Genomic DNA, 18,511 nt, shown 5'->3' with positions numbered 1-18,511 from the left:
GCCAGGTAAGTGGGATGCCGTAAATGTTACTCCGTGGCGAATGCACCAGTTCCAAAAGTGGATGGCTTCCGTGCATAGGGAACGGGAGCGAGCGCCACCTTGGCGATTCACGTAATACATGGCTGTGATGTTGTCCGTGAGTATCCTCACCGTGGTGTTTCAAATGTAGGTGAGGAAGGATTTGTATGTGTTAAAAATGGAGTGTAGCTCTAGAAGGTTTATGTGTAGTTGTGCTTCTTGTGGGGACCATTGGCCTTAGACTGAGAGGGAGCCCATGTGAGCCCCCCAGCTTAGTAGGGAGGCATCCGTTGTGATTTGGTGGAGTGGCTCCTGCCGATGGAAAGGTATACCTGACAGCAGGTTTGTGTGGCTGGTCCACCAAAGGAGAGATTGGAGAATGCCAGATGGCGGCGTTACCAGCCTGTGGAGATCGTATCTGGTGTGATTGTATACGAGAGTCAGCCAGTACTGAAGGGCGCGCAGATGTAGTCTGGCATATTTCACCACATATGTTGTGGTGGCCATATAGCCCATCAGTCTGAGGCATGCGATGAGTGGAATGGTAGGGCTGATGGTGATGGTGTGAATGAGGTCTTGGATGGCTTGAAACCTCTGTAAGGGTAGGAATGCTCTGCCGGCAAGTGAGTCCAGGAGGGCCCCAATGAACTTGATGTTCTGAGTGGGTCGCAAAACGCACTTTTACTCGTTGAGGAGGAGTCTGAGCAATTGAAAGACTTGCCTTGTGATGTGAACCATCTGGGAGACCTCGTGTGCAGAAGGGCCCTTGAGTAGGCAATCGTCCAGGTAAGGGAAGATGAGTACCCCTTGGCATCGGAGGAAGGCTGTGACCATGGATAGAACCTTTGAAAACACCCTGGGGGCTGACGATAGCCCAAAGGGGAGGACCTTGTATTGGAAGTGGTCCTTTACCACGATGAAGCACAAGAACCTTCTGTGAGTTGGATGGATAGGGACGTGGAAATAGGCGTCCTGGAGGTCAAGGGCGGCAAACCAGTCCTGTGGATCTAATGCAGGGATTATGGCAGCTAAAGTCATCATTTTGAATTGTTGTTTCCTGAGATATTTGTTCAAACGGCGGAGATCTAGGATGGGGCACCAACGTCCGGACTGCTTCTGGGTGAGGAAATAATGTGAGTAAAAGCCCCTGTTCCTGAAATCCTTTGGGACTGGCGCTATGGCACCCAGAGAGAGAAGGCGGTCGACTTCTAGTTAGAGAAAGGTCTCGTGAGAGGGGTCCCTGAAGAGGGACAGGGTGGGAGGGGTAGTTGGTAGGATGGCTATGAAAGGGAAAGGGTAGCCAGATTGAACAATCTCGAGGACCCATCTGTCCATAGTGATTTTTGCCCATTGATGTAGAAAGGGCCTCAGCCGGTGGTGAAAGAACTGGGTCGTACGATTCGTGATGCTGCCTGTGACTGTCTGCTTGCCCCCGACCAACGTGTCAAACCTGTTGTTTGTTGTTGGGAAGCATGATCATCCTGCCGTTTGGGTTTCGGCATCGCCGAGGCCTCTGGCGAGAGCGTTGGTTGTCAAAGGGCCTCTGTTGCTGGTGTTGTTGCTGCCACTGATGTCTGATGTAGGAGTAGTCATATCTGCGCTGTTATGGTGAGTACCGGCGTCTCATAAAGGGGGGGAGTGTACATCCCCAGAGTTCGCAAGGTTGTTCGGGAGTCTTTGGAGGAGTGTAAGATTGAGTCCATGGTCTCTGCAAAGAGCTTATCCTTGTCGAAGGGTAAGTCCTCGACTTTGGCCTGTAGTTCCTTCGGAACTCCCGCTGCTTAAAGGACAGAAGCTCTGCGCATAACGATGGCAGTAGCAGTGGAGCGAGCAGCAGTGTCAGCAACGTCCATGGCTATTTGGAGGGGCGTTCTTGCTGATGTGTAACCCTCTTGGATTACTGACCTCAGGATCCATTTCTTAGAATCAGGGAGATGATCCATGAAGGGGGTGAGGCGTGAAAACATATCAGAGGTGTGATTGGAGAGATGCGCCGAGTAATTGGCGATTCTGAGGAGTAGCGTTGCTGAAGTGTAGACCTTCCTGCCCAGGAGGTCAAGTCTCTTTACGTCCTTATCGGAGCCTTGTTGTTTGAAGTGTGGGGCTCTAGCCCTCTGTTGAGCTGCGTCCACTGCTAGGGAGTTAGGTTGTGGATGGGCAAAGAGGAATTCCATGCCCTTCAGTGGTACAAAATATTTCTTTGTCGGCCTGTTTGTTGGTCCGGAGAGCCGATGCTGGAGCATGCCACACTTCATCAGCCAGTTCCAGGATGCCCTCGACAAGAGGAATGGTCAGGCATGAGCTATGCTGCGGTTGGAGATTCCTGAAAAGCTTGTGCCGCTTGTCCTTGAGTTCCTGCAGCGGAATCTCTTGTGTGATAGCTACTCACTTAAACAACTCTTGGAACTGACGGAGGTCATCTGGTGGAGAGCTGTCGCCCGGTGTGACTGCCTCCTCTGGCGGTGACGAGTCTGGGATGGAAGTCCCCGGTAGGTGGTCCCCAAAGGCGGTGTGATCAGTCTCTGATGGAGGATGAGGTGGTGATGCTGAATGATGCGGAAGAGTAAGGGGGGCCAGAGTTGGAGAGCGTCTTCATGATAGATAATTGTAGGCAGAACGTGATCGATAAAAGTAGCCGCTGAGGGAGTCTTGAGAGTGGCGGTCGCCGCGATGATATTTGTCATGTTGCGGTGAGCGGTCATCGTGATAGTTGGAATGGGAATAATATCGGTAATGGTACGGAGAGCAGGGCGAACAGGAGCAGATGTCTGATGCCCTGGAAGAAGCAGGAGACGCAGAGAGCTGCCTGTAGTGATGTCTGCGATGGGAAGGTGCAGCAGCCGGAAATAGTGAAGACAGCCTGGAGGAGGCATGGGGGGATCCATGCCAGTGGGTATAGCAGCGTGGAGAATGAGGCACCGGGAGAGGCGAGGAGGGTGCCGGTGAGAGAAGGCGGGGGCAAGAGCAGCTCCGGCGCAGGAAGATCAAAGGAGCAGGACTCAGCGCTCCTGCTCTGCCAGCGTGCGCTGAAGAGCTAGCAGGTGCTCTGTTGATTGGCGCTGGCGGCTCAGGGGCAGCAGCAACCAGCGCCGTGCCGGTAGCAAGGCGGATCGGCGCCATGTAGTCTGGCACCGCACGATGGCTTGGGAGCGGTGCGCGTGCCGGTGCCATGATGGTCGGTTCCAGGTCAGTTCTCGGAGCCGGCTCAGCGCTCTGCAACGGAGGCAGAGGAAGGGGCTGAGGCAATGCTGCCTGGGAAGCCGGAGTATGAGAAGGCTCCCGTGGGCACTTCAGCTTTGGAGCCACTGAGGCTAGGGGACGTGGCTTCACAGTGCCAGAGGTCCCAGGTCTGTCAGGCTGACTTTCCCTGCCATTTAAGGCAGCTGGTAAGGATCTCGTCAGAGAGACCCTAGGCTTCTTCTGAAGCCCCGTAGTCGGGGAGAAAGCCCGTCACTTGTGGGGCTGCTGGTCAGAATCACTTTGTTGCGGCTGCAGGGCTTTGTTGAAGAGAAGCATTTGCAGATGCCTCTCTGTCTTTCCTAGCCCTGAAGGTGAGTCTGGTGCAGTGGGTACACTTCTGGGGGACATGAGATTCCCCCAGACAACAGATGCATTCTGAGTGGCCATCGGTGGCTGACATTGCCTCCCGGCAAGAGCCGCATTTTTTGAAGCCGGCAGTTGACTTCTTGCCGGTTGCCCTGAGGCGGCAGTTGTTTGCAGCCGAGTTTTATCTCTGAGTAAATGGTAACTTGGTGATAATGTCTCTCTTCTGTTGTCTTTATCTGTTGTTTTTGTCTTTCTTTCTATTTTTTTTTTCAGGGAACACAACTATGTACAAGGGGCGAAAGGGAGAACAACTGAGAGGCGGGAGGTAAGAACAGTAAGGGGTTTCTATTCTTACTCCCTTTCAATTCTTGTTGTTCTTTTTTTTTTTTTTTTTTTTAAGAAATAAGGAGAATAACACGAGGCATACAGATAGTTCGGAATGGCTAGCTAGTTCGAACTATCTAGCCCGTGCCGCGTGTAGCCGCGCGGCACGGGGTTCGCACTAGCCGGCTTTTAAAAATGGTGGCGCCAGCTTTATGCTAATGAAGCCCGGGAAATTCAAATCCCGGGCTTCATTAGCAAGTTCGGTATGCATACATTACCCCGCTAGTTCGAACTAGTGGGGTAGTGTAGACATACCCTAAGGGTGTATGTATGAGGGAACTAGAAATAATCTACTTCAGTGAGCTAAATGAAGAGCGCAGTTCCAAGTGTCTGCAGCCTGAGGCGGTAAAGAGGGACTGGCGGGGGGCTGGACCACATGAGACAGAAAAGAACGCGAAAGCTGCGAGCCTGCAGCACATGTACGGTCTGGCCGAACACTGCTCATCACAAGCTTCCGTCTGTGGCACCGGGGCAAGTCCAGCACCCATAGTGGAGCACCTGCGGGGACATCCCCGAAGAAGAATAAACATTATTCTGCGCACTGAATTATGTACAAATGTGCACCAGCACAAGAAACACAGGCTGCTGGCTCTGGACATTCCGCTAATCAGCTTGTGGTACCTGAATCCCTCCTGGTGGCCGCCTAAGTGCTCTGCTCACAGGGAACAGTAGGCCAGACCCTCAGCGGGTGTACGCTGGCAGCACAAGGCCTTTCTGTTCAGTCTCAGGGGGGGTGGCTGCAAAAACAGTCTGTGTCTGCAAAAACAACAAGGAATCCAGTGACACCCTAGAGACTAACAGACTGATTACAGCATCAGCTTTTGTGGGTAAAACCCACTTCCCCAGATGAATGGGAGTGGTAGCTCCACAGGCAGGGTGTGGATAAGAAAGAAGTTGCTTGTGTTGAGGCTAATCAAGTCACAGCACACGTGGCTCATTCACGGCATTTGGTGGGGGATGTGACTGTCCAGAGAGGGGAAACTGCCTTTGTGATGCATTAACCAGTTCACGTCCCTCTTCAGCCAGAAATTGATAATGTTGAAATTGCAAATTATCCAGTTCAGGGTCTCCCTCTGTGAGCAGGGTTTGAAATTCTTTCCTATCTACACCCCTGTCTGACGGGGAAAGCACGCCCGTCCCCCTCAGAGGCAGGGCGTTAGAGCTCTGAGGCCTCTCAAAAGGTGCTTTACCCCGTGAGCATATTGAGCCCAATGGCTAAGGCCCAATAACCACACTTCCTCCCTAGGAGGCAATCAAGCCTAGTAGCCACAGTCAGTAAGAGCACCCCTTCTGGAATGGTAGTGAGACCCAGATATCACAGTCAATAATAACATACCCTGCTCTCATGGCAGTGGGGCCTAGTGTCCAGTCACCAGCCCTCTCCTCAGATCAGTGGTCCTGTACCCAGCCTACTTACAAAGAAAGAGCTACTGTTTGCAACCTCCAAGACTGGTCTAAACCAGCATCTTTCTGCCTTGTCTTTTTGGGACCGTACTGTGCCCCTCATCTCTTTGTTCTGCACACACGTATCCCAGGGACCAAGAGCGTGACGACACCTTCTGGCCTCGTCCCACCTCTATCATCCTTATCTTTGGGTCACTCCAGTGAGAGCAACTGCCGGCCTGTGCCTATGGCAGAACTCTCCCCCTCCATCCCATGTGCTCACGCTCATAGGTTTTGGGCAAAAACAGTTAGGGTATTTCTACACTAGCTCGTTAGTTCGAGCTAGGTAGAGTAATTAGGGCAACCAGAGCTGCAAATGAAGCCTGGAATTTAAATAACCCGGGCTTCATTTGCATGTTCCCGGGCGCTGCCATTTTTAAATCCCCCTTAGTCCGAACTCCGTGCCCGTGGCTACATGCAGCACGGAGTAGGTAGTTCGAATTACAGATCCTAATATCGAACTTCCGTTACTCCTCGCTCACGTCCAGTCCATTAGGGCTGTGCGGCAGCATGCACTTGTCATTGGAACTTTTTCCCCCAGAAGCACCCATTGGGCCAGCAGGGGAGCCCTCTGGAGTATGCTGTTATACCGGCCAATATATACCCCTGCTGGCCTCCACCCCCTTGGTTCCTCTTACTGGATCACTCCGAAGAAGGGGAGGTGGGCAGGATTTGGAATGGACGTGAGCAGCGCATCTCGAAGAACAACAGTTACCAGGTAAGGATCCATTCTATCTTCTTGGAGGGATGCCTTCAAAGTAGAAACACCAGGTGGCGGGGTCAGAGTTCTAACCTTCCCCTGAATGGAGGACAGCTCTACCCAAGGTAGTGATCGGCAAAGGTGTGATCAGCAGATATCTAGGATCAGGACCTGAGCCACAAAAGCTGCACCCCGGAACCTGCAGCCAGGAGCTGCAGCGTTAACACCAACCCCATGGCCGAGGCACATGTCGGGCCGAGAATCCCTGGGAAGCAGTTCGGTGAACTTGTCCACGGAGGCCCATAGCAGGACAGCAGAATCTGCTGGTTTGCTTTTCGAAATTGGAGGCATCCAGATGCGTTAGGCCTTGCTTCCTAACAGGTCCTGTTCTTAGGGGTGGCACCCTCTGGTTCACCAACTGAACGACCAGTGGCCCCGGAACTGGATGAGAGAAAAGGTATTCGTTCCCCTCCCGGGAAACAGAATGCCGCCGCTCAACCTTCTTATCTGTTGATGGAACAGAGGCCGAGGTCTGCCAGAGGGACCTGGAGATTTTGGCCACCATTTTACTGATGGGGGTGTCCGATTTCAGGATGTTGGTGGTAGGGTCGGAGTCCTCCAACACCCTCTCAGCCTGGACCCCAGGCTTTGGGTCAGTCGGTGAAGGCGATCTTGGTGTGCCCTTGATGGAGGGGAGAGTGCTGCCCAGGGCCTCATCCAGAGAGGAAGATGAGGACCCCTTCAGGCCTGTCACCACGTGGACTGTGGCCTGTGAAGGGCCTTGAGAGGCCATTGACAAGGGCACTGTGGATGGCTGGGCCCCGGGGCCCTTGGTCTCCGAAGAATGAGGGACTGGCCTGATGAGGAGGAGCGACTGCCCTGATGTAGAGGACCGAGTTGTTGGGGTTGCCAAAGAAGCTGCCTGGACTCAGAGAAGACTGGCTCCAGTCTAGAAGGGCACCCATCTGGTGGTAGGCCCATGGGGTCCAAAATGGCCACTCAGATGGAGTTGGTGCCAGTGGAGGCCATGACTGCTGCATCTTCGGTACCAGGCCTGGTTATGCCCATTGGTGCTGCTCCTGATGCACAGAGGAACTACAGTGCCATGATCGGTGATGGGAGTAAGACCGGGGCCGAGACCGAGATCTGGATCCCCTGGATGATCATGGTGACTCTGCTTCTGGAGTACTCTAAGGCCAAGCAGGGTGCAGCAGAAGTGGACGTAGCTGATGACCCTACAGTGGGGGGGTGCCAGGCCATCAACTCTGGCTTGCCTCAGTGCTGATGAGGGGGAGGAGCAGGAGGCCGGTGCCAAAGTAGGAGAGGGGGAAGTTCAATTAAGTCTTTGGAAACCTCAAAGGCCTCCAGAGTCAAGGAGTCTGGGCCGTCTCCCAATAGACGGGGGTCCCAGCATGGAATAGGTCGTTTACCCGACTGAGATGGTCTGGGCTCGGCGCCCAATGCTGCTACATGCCCCACTTGAGGGTGCATAGAGGGCACGCACCCTGGAGGTGACCTGCCTCTGCTGGGCCTCCTCTTTTTTTCAGGCACCAGGGACTGGGAGCGGTGCCAGAGTCTGCACGGTGCCGGTGAGGCATCTGAATGGTTTGATGCCTCTTGCACCAAAGCCGGTGCACTCTGGGTCGCCAGTGCTGGATTGGATGCCAGTTGCCAAAAAGCCCCTCTATCAGGATAATCTTGAGGCACGACTCTCTCTCCTGCTTTGTCTGCAGCATGAACGCCTTACAGATTTTACAGGCCTCGGACAAGTGGGCCTCACCCAGGCACTTAAGACAGACAGAATGCAGATCGCCACAGGGCACAGGCCTCTGGCACTTCTCACAGGGCTTGAAGCCTTGAGGCCTGGGGATGCCCCACCTCACGTACTGGGTGTACTTAGCAGGAACCACGGTGGGTTCTTAGCTCAGGAAACACCACTTAAAGAACAAACTGATAAGAACGGTAACTGATACTAGAACGAAGAACATTAACGCTGGGTACCAGTGAAAAGGCGTTTGCTAAGCAAGAGCAGAAACCCTTTTCAACGATCATCTTGGGTGGTAAGAAGGAACCAAGGGGGTAAAGGGTGAGCAGGGGTATATACTGGCCGGTATAGCAGCATCATTGCAGGGGCCTCCCCTGCTGGCCCGACAAGTGCTGCTAGGGGAAAAATTACTGACAACACGTGCACACTGCACGCACACACCTACATGGAATGGACGTGAGCAATCGCTCAAAGGAGAATGGCACATTTGAAGACGGTATCATGGAATACTTAGCACAGAGGAACAAGTGTATAGAGAAACATAGGCCAGTTCAGGCCATGTAACCGCTAGAAGTGAGCACCTGACACAATGTTATGGGCATTCAGGGCAGACTAGGAGTATTAACATATCTAATGTGAATCATACCCACTGAGCATGCAATATGTGACCTTAGCCCAGCATACGGCAGTGAACACGTCAGAAATAGATTTAACCCCCCTCAAACATTCAGCTGTTTCTAGTGACTCCGATCCAGTGACCCCAGCCTCCACTATAGAGCTGAGACCCCATCAAGAGCTGTTCGCCCTGTATCAGCTTCACAGCAGACACATATTCTGTGTGAGGTTTTGTGATGGGCATAAACGCGTCCCACACAGTTTTGCATTCTGTTCCGTGAGCCTGGGAACTTACCCGTTGAGCCTTGAGTGCTCCCTGGTGGCAGAGAGGGGACTACGACCAGGAGGAGAAATACTTGAAAGAAACAAAAATAAATGTGTGTAAATGTTATACAAACAGAAACAAGCAACAGAGACAGAAACGTCTCCTGGCCCTTGTCCAGGGACCAAATTTTGCTGGATGACTCCATTGTGATTCTAGTGTAAATCCAATGAAGTCCGTTTTTCCATTAATAACTGTTTATACCATAGTATATGCAGGAACCCTGGTTTTGTGCCACTCCAGCAAGTTGGCTTACCCAGCTATCTCGAAATTCCCCTTGTGCACTGACTTCATGTTACACCACCCCCGCAACCCTGGGCACAGCAGCTTCCCAGAGATGAGTTGTAAGGCCAAGATACATCTATGCTCTGACTAGTGTCAGCTGCTGAATGGTCCCTTGGACCTGGGATGCTTCAGGAGGAATCGGGGAAGACTTTAGGCTGCTTGCAGGCACCAGACTGATCCTGTTATCCCCTGGGATTCAGTGGTTGTGAACATGGCTGACAGCATCTTCGACCCATCCAGGCTCTGGTCTCACGGTGAGTCCCTCTCAGCCAGCCCCAGGAATCTGACCCGTAAATCTAAGGGTGTTTCAGCAAGTCTGGATGGAGTCTCAATTAGTGCAACATGAGCACTGGAAGGAGCAGAGGAAATGTCCTGTCACAACAATGTAGGTGTAAATTCGAGCTCTAGGAGACATACCTGGCATATGAGAAACAGAAGTGTGGCCGTCTTTGGCCAAGTAAAGGGAAAGGCTGCCTGCTCCAACCTCATCTGTATCCAAGGCCACAGGTAGGCACTCAGGGCAGCTAGCCCCTCCCCCTGCTGTGGGGACACTTCTCTGTGTAGCACGCAGCTAGACAAGAGCTAGCACAGCTGTGTCTTCCCCAGCGGGAGCACACACCTTCCAGCTCTCGTGCAGATGGACACATGAACCCCTCTGGGCTGTCTGAGCTCCACCCCTGAGTCCAGCCCATGGACTTTGTTCCACTCACCCAATGGACACAAATCCCCTCGGGTTCCCATGATGGCTCCGACACTCTCAGGAGCGGTTGAGCTCTGAGGGCTCTGAGCTTTGCAGCTTCCTTATTTTGGAGAAATTAGGCAGGAAGCCAAAGTGACTCAAGTCCTTGTTTCAGATCATATCAACATAGAGTACCACGCACGACAAAACACTGTCTTTCCAGCCTGCCCTGCCCTCCTTCCTTCTGCCTCCCTCGTCTGCCAGCCCCATAGTCTGTTACTTTGCAGTGAGACCCTATGGGGAAAACCGAGCACAGTGCAGATGGCCCAGCCCCATTTCACAGAATTAGAGAAAAGGAGAGTTGCGAGGGACCTGAGGAGCTTGAACAATCCACCTCCAGGCACTGAGGCAGGACCAAGTGGACCTAGAACATCCCTGGCAGGTGTTTGTTCAACCTGTTCTTAAAGCCTGCACTGACAGGGACTCCACAACCCCCTCAGTGTGTGTTCCTCTGCTGAACCATCCTCAGAGTTAGAAAATTTTTCCTGATACCTAACCTGCTTCTGCCTTGCTGCTGACTATGTCAGTTCCTTCTTGTCCTACTCTTGGGGGACCTCGGAACCTGTAATCCCTGTCCCTGTTATAACAACCTTTTACCTATTTGCAGGGTTATCATGTTTCATGCCTCAGCCATCTCTTCTCTGCACAAAACATGCCCAATTCTTTCAATCTTACCTCACAGGTCATCTTTCCTAACTCTCTGCTCATTTCTCTTGCTCTTCTTGGACGCCGTACAGTTTATCCTCATCCTTCTTTCAGCTCAGCACCCAAACCTGGACATGGTACTCCCAAGCCGCGTAGTGTCACCTCCCATCTCTACCCACCCCACTCCGGTTATGCATCCCAGAATGACATTTGCCTTTATCGACAACCTCTCACTGTAGACTCACATTCCCTTTGTGGTCGACCAGAAACCTCAGACCCATTTCTGTGGTTCTGCTGCTGAACCAGTGAGTGTCCATAACTCTCGACTAGCCTTGCACCCTCCTTATGCAACCTCCTTTCAACCTCCGTTCGGACAAGAGGAAACTAGCACGTTTCCTTAGTTGTAGTCAGAAAAGACTTTTGAAATTGAAACCTTTTTCGGGCCCCATCCACTAGGCTGGGTGCCTGTGAAGGAAATTGCCTCTTTTTGGTATGATTTGTTCTCGACAAATCCACGTTGGTTGTTGTTTATCACCTTATTATCCTTAAAGGTTTAATAAATTCGTTGCTTAATCATTCCTCACTTGTGCTCTTTTTTGAAGATAGGCACCATGTCTGGCCTTGTTAGGAACCTCGCCCATCCTCCATGAGTGCTAGAAGATTATCACCAATGGTTCAGAGGTTGCTTCCCCTAGTTTCTTAAGTGCTCTAGTGTGAACTTTGTCTGGCACTGCCAAAATGCATAGATTTAACTTAGCTCAGTAATTTTTGTTAACTTAGCTATTGTTTCCCTATCCTGGCCACTGCTCCTTCCCTCTCATTAATATTAATGAGTGTTATGGCTCTAGTCACAATTAACCCTTTTAATCCTCTATTCAGGAAAGCTTAAGACGAGCCCACACTGAGTAGGGTCTTGGAAACAAATTTTAAGGAGAAAGTAGTTAGGGACATTGAGGTTAATGGCAATTGGGACAAATTACAACATGGTTTTACAAAAGGTAGATTATGCCAAACCAACCTGATCTCCTTCTTTGAGAAAGTAACAGATTTTTTAGATAAAGGAAATGCAGTGGATCTAATCCACCTCAATTTCAGTAAGGCATTTGATACAGTACCACATGGGGAATTATTGGTTAAATTGGAAAAGATGAGGATCAATATGAAAATTGAGAGGTGGATAAGGAACTGGTTAAAGGGGAGACTACAGCGAGTCATACTGAAAGGTGAACTGTCAGGTTGGAGGGAGGTTACTAGCAGAGTTCCTCAGGGATCAGTTCTGGGACCATTACTATTTAATCTTTTTATTACTGACCTTGGCCCTAAAAGTGGAAGTGTGCTAATAAAGTTTGCGGATGACACAAAGTTGGGAGGTATTGCCAATTCAGAAAAAGATCGGGATATCATACAGGAAGATCTGGATGATCTTGTAAATTGGAGTAATAGTAATAGGATGAAATTTAATAGTGAGAAGTGTAAGGTTATGCATTTAGGGATTAATAACAAGAATTTTAGTTATAAGCTGGGGACACATCAGTTGGAAGTAATGGAAGAGGAGAAGGACCTCAGAGTCCTGGTTGATCACAGGATGACTATGAGCCGCCATTGTGATATGGCTGTGAAAAAGGCTAATACGGTCTTGGGATGCATTATGCGAGGTATTTCCAGTAGGGATAAGGAGGTGTTAGTGCCGTTATACAAGGCATTGGTGAGACCTCATTTGGAATACTGTGTGCAGTTCTGGTCTCCCATGTTTAAGAAGGATGAATTCAAACTGGAACAGGTAACAAAGAAGGGCCACTAGGATGATCCGAGGAATGGAAAACCTGTCTTATGAAAGGAGACTCAAGGAACTTGGCTTGTTTACCTTAACCAAAAGAAGGCTGAGGTGAGATATGATTGCTCTCTTTAAATATATTAGACGAATAAATGCCAGGGAGGGAGAGGAATTATTTAAGCTCAATACCAATGTGGACACAAGAACAAATGGATATAAGCTGGCTATTAGGAAGTTTAGACTCGAAATTAGGCAAAGGTTTCTAACCATCAGAGGAGTGAAGTTCTGGAACAGCCTTCCAAGGGAAGTAGTGGGGGCAAAAGACCTATCTGGCTTCAAGATAAAGCTAGATGGGTTTATGAAGGGGATGGTTTGATGAGGTAATATGATCTTGACAATTAATTGACCTTTCACTATCAGTGGTAAATAGGCCAATGGTGGGAAGATAGGAGTTGCTATAGAGAACTTTTTTCTGGGTGTCTGGCTCATGAGTCTTGCCCACATGCTCAGGGTTCAGCTGATCGCCCGAATTTGGGGTCGGGAAGGAATTTTCCTCCAGGGTAGATTGGCAGAGGCCCTGGAGGTTTTTCGCCTTCCTCTGTAGCATGGAGCACGGGTCACTAGCGGGAAGATTCCCTGCATCTTGGGTCTTTGAACCATCGTTTCAAGGACATCAATATCTGAGATATAGGTGAGAGAATTATTCTAGCAGTGGGTGGGTGAGATTTTGTGGCCTGCATTGTGCAGGGGGTTGGACTAGATGATCAAAATGGTCCCTTCTGACCTTAAAATCTAGAGGTATATTTAAACTACATGGTTCCATCGACAGAGACATGTAGATTTGTTTGTTCAGCAAAGGGAAATGAAGCCACGATTTAAATAATCATGGCTTCATTTAAATTTAAATGGCTGCCCCGCTGAGCCGACAAACAGCTGATCAGCTGTTTGTTGGCTCATCGCGCTAGTCTGAACGCTTCCGCGCCGACATGAAAGCCCTTTATTGATCTCCCCGGTAAACCTCATCCTACGAGGCATAACGGGGAGGTCGATAAAGAGCTTTCAGGTCGGTGTGGAAGCATCCAGACTAGCGCACTGAGCCGACAAACAGCTGATCAGCTGTTTGTCGGCTCAGCAGGGCAGCCATTTAAATTTAAATGAAACCGCGATTATTTAAATCGCGGCTTCATTTCCCTTTGCCGATCAGCCTAATCTAACATCATCGATTGAGCCATGTAGTTTAGACACACCCTAGAAGTGGCTGGTTGTTGACATACTGGTCAGAGATTTCAGTGGGCTGGGGTTCATAATGAATCTTCCTGTTGCTGGTCATCTGAGGTGGGGAAGCTCTAATGCCTCGTCATTTTCTCAGAAGAGGCTATTCTGAACATGAAACAAACAGGAAGGCAAGTCTTTCTGCAGATCACAGATTTCTACTGATCCGGAAGATGCTGTTGTCATGTGTCAGCCTCAGCCCTTACTAACCTTTATCTGCATCTAGTGGCTTGGAAATACGGTTCACACGTGAGTGTTGTTCCGGGTCCCACCCGCTCCCCTGAACCTCAGTGAACCACTGGAATTGTCCCTCCCAGATGCTGTGTATGAAAAACCAAAACTCCTCTCTGACTGAAAAGGAGAAAGTCACTCCCATTTTCCCCTCTCGAAGGGGGCTCAGGCTAGCAAATTGTGTGTGTGCCAGCCCCACAGAGGATGGCAGGGGCTGGCATCCCAGCTCGGGCTCCCCAATGCTGGGGATGAGGAGCCCTGAGCCCTGGCAGCCAGATCCAGGCAAGCTAGGGGAAGCCAGGTCTACATCTGGGCTTTATGTTACCCATCTCTGATCTCCAAATAACACCATGCTCCCTTATTTAGTTTCTCCTGGCTAGTAACAATTTTATAGACCGAAGAGGCAACCCCCTGGCTTTTGTGGATCTGGCCCCTGAGGAGTTGGAGAGCCCGTGCTCAAACTCCAGCCTTCCTGCCGCCCCACTACGGGGCTAGAGAATAAAAAAATCTACTAGCTAAGGCCACATCAGTGAGGGGTTGTTTTTTGGGGTTGTTTTTTGTTTGTTACCTCACTTTTGTTTAGCTCCTGACAGATTTTGTGGGTCAGCAGCCACTCCCGTCATAGACCTCTATCATATCCCCCTGTTACCCAGGGGACAAAGGCAACTAGGAAAAACAGGAAGCAAGAAGGTGACCCCAGTATCAGGGTAGCCCCTGGTTCAGAGGATGCAAGCCCCCTTTCCCCGTGTCTGTCACTGGGAGGGAATAATTACTCTGGGCACCCTCCAGGTGTGATGAAGGACACTGCAGGTAAATTTTACAACTGTATTAAGGGATTAAATTACAATAATTGGGAAAATGGGAGAATTCAAATAAGAACTGAAAACAAAGAACAATAGTGCGCATCCCTAACTAACCGGTAGCCATACAAGAGTGCAGGGAGTCTAGCAGGGAGGCATATCGCCTGGGTCCAAACCCCTCTTTAGCCAGTAAAGATGACAGAAAAGACCCCAAAAGCGATAAACCCCTTTGACATTTTAGAGGCGCAGATGGGTGCCATGCAGAGGCCAAAGCCTGGGCCCTTTGACCCTTGAGCTAATGGGATGCTTTTGGGAAGGAACTCCAGGGCGATCCCAGCAGGGAACGTAGATGGGTGACAGTGGAGCCCAGATAGGAAGATTTACTGACTTCCCTCGGCACAGCTGTAAGGCTGCGGTCTGTGGCTGATGGGGTGGCGAGGGAACGGAATAATCCTAAGGCCACAAGCCACCCACCCCCAGAGCCTGGTAGCGCTTCTGTGGCACAAAACCTCTGAGGTGATGGAATGTTCAGGGGCCGTTCCGGCGGGAAAAACCGGTTCCAGCCGGTAAGAACCAGCTCAGCTCGGCCTTCTCTAGCTGCTGACAGGCCCTCTGCTCAAAATGGCGTTCACTGACTCCATCTTCAATGGCTTTCACAAACAATCATGAGAATCATGCTTAACTAAACCCTTAAATACAAACCTACCGCTTTCTCCAGCTTAACTAAACCCTTAAATCCAAGCCTGCCGCTTTCTCCAGATCATATGTTAAACAGTCCCAGACCCAGTCCAGGCAGCTGGGGACATCCACTATTCACACCTCTCATTTCTGAAAACTAACCATTAATTCTTACCCTCGGCTTCCTATCTTTTAACTTGTTTTGGATCCATGACAGGACCTTCTCTTTTGCCCCATGGTAGCTTACTTTGCTTACAAGCCTTTAGTGAAGGATCTTGCCAAAGGTTTTCAGAAAATCTAAGCACATTAGATCCACTTGAACACCCTTGTCCACATGCTTGTTGGGCCTCAAGTATTTCTGCTGGATTGGGGAGGCCTGTTTTCCCTTTTCAGAAACTAGGTTGACAATTCCCCCCAACAAATCATTTTCCCATGTATCTCTGACAATTCTGTTTTTTAGTGTCATTTCAACCAGTGTGCTTGGTACTGAAATCAGGTTTACTGGCTTGTAACTGTCTTAGATATGTTGAGAGAGCCACAACCTTTGCACCTAGCAGGCAAGATACCATGTGGTTCTTTCAGTCATCGCAAACCCAGGTGTCTATTTCTAATGATCAATACCCTCGTTACTAACACCTGTCTCTGCCTAATAACTGGAGTTCCCCTCCCCAGAGAGGCATCCTCAGCATGAGAGGATACCGCAGCAGCATCTGGAAGGAGGGTCCCAGCTATGGGCTTGCTTCCCGTTGTTCCAGCAGAGACGTTGTCAGACCAGAGTGGGACCATTCCACTGTGTCCTTGGAACCTGCCAACTGTCCCCTGACATTTCTCATACCACAAACCAATGAGGGAATTCAAAGGTGATTGTCGGCAGAGGGGAACTTAACCTGAGCCAAAGCAACAGCAATGGCAGGAGCACTGCAAACACCAACGTTCAGCTTACCATGCAGGGACAAACCAAGGGACTCTGGCTCCTGAGGGGTGTTTCCAGATCAGCTTGTAACTTTAAAAGGGCCCCGTGTCGTAAGTGCCTGAACACTGACACTTATGTGGGAAACACAAAGGCAGCTTTCAACCTGCATCCGAACCATACAGGGCCTATAAGAAGCACACGGGATCTTTTCAAGGACAAAGGCAATGTGCTGTGTTTATTGAGAATATAACGTAAAAAGCAGCATTTGCACCCACCCCCCCACAACCACCTCCTCACACTCCACTCCCACCTGTAGCTTGGACCAATGTCATGGCCAGTGGGGAAGCAGGGTTCTGTCACTCACGATCTGATGCTTTGCACGACAGACCCCAATGCAAGACACCTCATCTGTTATATAATTCCTTCTCAGACGCATCTCCAAGTTTTGCTGCGTTGTGTTGGAATCAGTTACTTGGCAATAAAGGATTTGTGACAGGGCACTTGCCCTGCACTGGCCTTTTACGGGCAAACCCCAGCCCTGAGGAAGAGCTAATTAGGGCCAAGCCGGGAGAGGGGGAGGGCCTTATAATGAAGGACTCCTGGAGGGAGTGGGAGAACTGACTGTGGCTCTGGTCAGAAAGTAGCAGGGACCTGACTGCTGGGAAAGCAGGAGGCTTCCTGGTGCAGCAGCAGGTCCACAGCACCCTCTGCCAGTGATGAGAGGTCATTACAGACTGCAGCAGGTCCCTGAGGCAAACGGGATACAGGGAGGACCCTGCAGTACATGCAGAGGAAATAACACCCTCCCCCCCGAAAGGGAATGCAGAGAGATGGGAGTGGGCCCTATCGGAGGCCCATGTCCTGAAGAGGATGCTGTGGACAAGAGGAACACGGGGAGACACCAGCTAGAGGGAGGCACCCAGCCAGGCAGGCGAGCTCATTCCCAGGAATGCCGCCTGGATGCACCAGGGTGGTGAATCAGACCGTGACATCTTGAGGGCTCTTTCTGTCATGTTCTGGTTTCGGTGGGATCTTCTAGGGTGCTTGCCTCAGCTTCAGGGTCACCAATCTGCCCTTCATTAGTCATCAGGTAAAATGGGCCCATATGACTGAGTGAGCAGGTTCTGAATCAATGCTTCAAATGCAGCCAGTTGGAAGAGGAAGGGAATCCTGGGCGTGGTCATGCTCACTCAGTGGTTTAGCCCTGTAAGGTGTTCAAATGTTGTCATATAAATACAGTTCATGCTGGAATGGGAGAGAGATCCTGGGTGTGCTTGTGTAAATCCAGTTCAGTCAGTGCTACAGGCCTGATGGATGCTCAGTTGTTAGAATGGAATTTTGCCTGTTGTCACTAATTCAACTGTTGTGGGGTCACAAACCATGTTAACCTTAAATGTAGGAATTGTAAAACATGACACTAGTGCTTGCAGGAGAGACACTGTCATTGTAAAGAATCTCAGATGGACAAGTCTTTCCCCTCCAGACTTAAGTGGAATAGATGCGGGTGGGGGGAGAGCAAAGCTCTGAACCAGCAGGCTACATGCTCTCCAGGCATGATCTGTAAGACTGGTTCAGCCTGTTTCCCTTTCCCTCTCCTCAAACACTAGGCCTTGTAGTGTCCCAGGGAAGATCCTCTTGTGGGTTCCTGACCTGTACATCATGTATTCCTTCCCCTGAGATTCTACTCTGAAGATCCAATAACAAAATTATCCAAAGCACGGGACTTGGTGATTGAGGACTCCCACTATCCAGACATCTGTTGGGAAAACAACACAGCGCGGCACAAATTATACAACAAGTTCTTGGAATGTCCTGGAGACCTTTTTTTAAGCATTTCAGAAGGTGGAGAAAGCAGGAGGCTGTTCTAGGTCTGATTTTGAGAAATAGGGAGGACCTGGTTGAGAACCTGAAAGTGAAAGGCAGCTTGGATTAAAGTGATCATGAAATGATATAATTTGTGATTTTAAGAAATAGCAGGAGGGAGAACAGTGGATTTCAAGAAGGCAGACTTTAGCAAACTCAGTGAGTTGGGAGGTAAGAGCCCCTGGGGGAAGCAAGTCTGAGAAAAAAAAATTGAAGACAGTTGGCAGTTTTTCAAAGAGTCTTTATCCAGGGCACAAAAGTAAACTATTCCACAGTGTAGGAAAGAGGACATATAGCAAGAGACCACTTTGGCTTTCCCACGAGATCTTGAATTATTTAAAAATCATAAAAGAATCCTACCAAAAATGGAAACTATGTCAAAGTACAAAGGATGGAGATAAGCCAATAGCACAAGAATATAGGGGTAAAGTTAGAAAGGCCAAGGCACAAAATGAGCTCCAACTGGCTAGAGACATAAAGGGTGACAAGAAAACATTCTAGAAATACATTAGAAGTGA

At 50.1% G+C, this 18,511-nt stretch overlaps 2 protein-coding genes across 12 annotated transcripts in view; both read right to left on the bottom strand.

Annotated features, from left to right (window-relative positions):
* LOC102454223 (adhesion G protein-coupled receptor E3-like) overlaps positions 1-12,905 on the bottom strand; it is a 145,982-nt gene extending 133,077 nt beyond the window's left edge. For 2 of the 4 annotated variants that reach the window (XR_012896657.1, XR_012896658.1), the window contains exons 1-2: positions 9,789-12,894; positions 8,767-8,826 (exon numbers count right to left, since the gene is read on the bottom strand). Coding sequence is in view for 2 of the 4 variants with exons in the window: in XM_075902415.1 (XP_075758530.1) it covers positions 8,767-8,826; positions 9,789-9,819 (91 nt within the window). In the remaining 2 variants the exon portion in view is untranslated. Of the gene's footprint in view, positions 1-8,766; positions 8,827-9,788 lie in introns of all 4 variants that reach the window. The other 2 variants (XM_075902415.1, XM_075902414.1) reach the window with 2 other exon arrangements.
* A 572-nt stretch (positions 12,906-13,477) lies between these two features.
* Positions 13,478-18,511, bottom strand: part of LOC102453197 (adhesion G protein-coupled receptor E3-like) — a 58,475-nt gene continuing 53,441 nt past the window's right edge. For 3 of the 8 annotated variants that reach the window (XM_075902420.1, XM_075902421.1, XM_075902425.1), the window contains exon 18: positions 13,478-18,036. In XM_075902420.1, coding sequence (XP_075758535.1) covers positions 17,995-18,036 — 42 coding nt within the window. In that variant the 3' untranslated portion in view covers positions 13,478-17,994. The remainder of the gene's footprint in view (positions 18,037-18,511) is intronic. The other 5 variants (XR_012896660.1, XM_075902423.1, XR_012896659.1 and 2 more) reach the window with 4 other exon arrangements.

This window comes from Pelodiscus sinensis, chromosome 19, assembly GCF_049634645.1.
Source record: "Pelodiscus sinensis isolate JC-2024 chromosome 19, ASM4963464v1, whole genome shotgun sequence".
Taxonomy (NCBI): Eukaryota; Metazoa; Chordata; order Testudines; family Trionychidae; genus Pelodiscus; species Pelodiscus sinensis.
The sequence above is the reverse complement of the archived record's forward strand: the minus strand, read 5'-3'. Positions and strand labels throughout refer to the sequence as shown.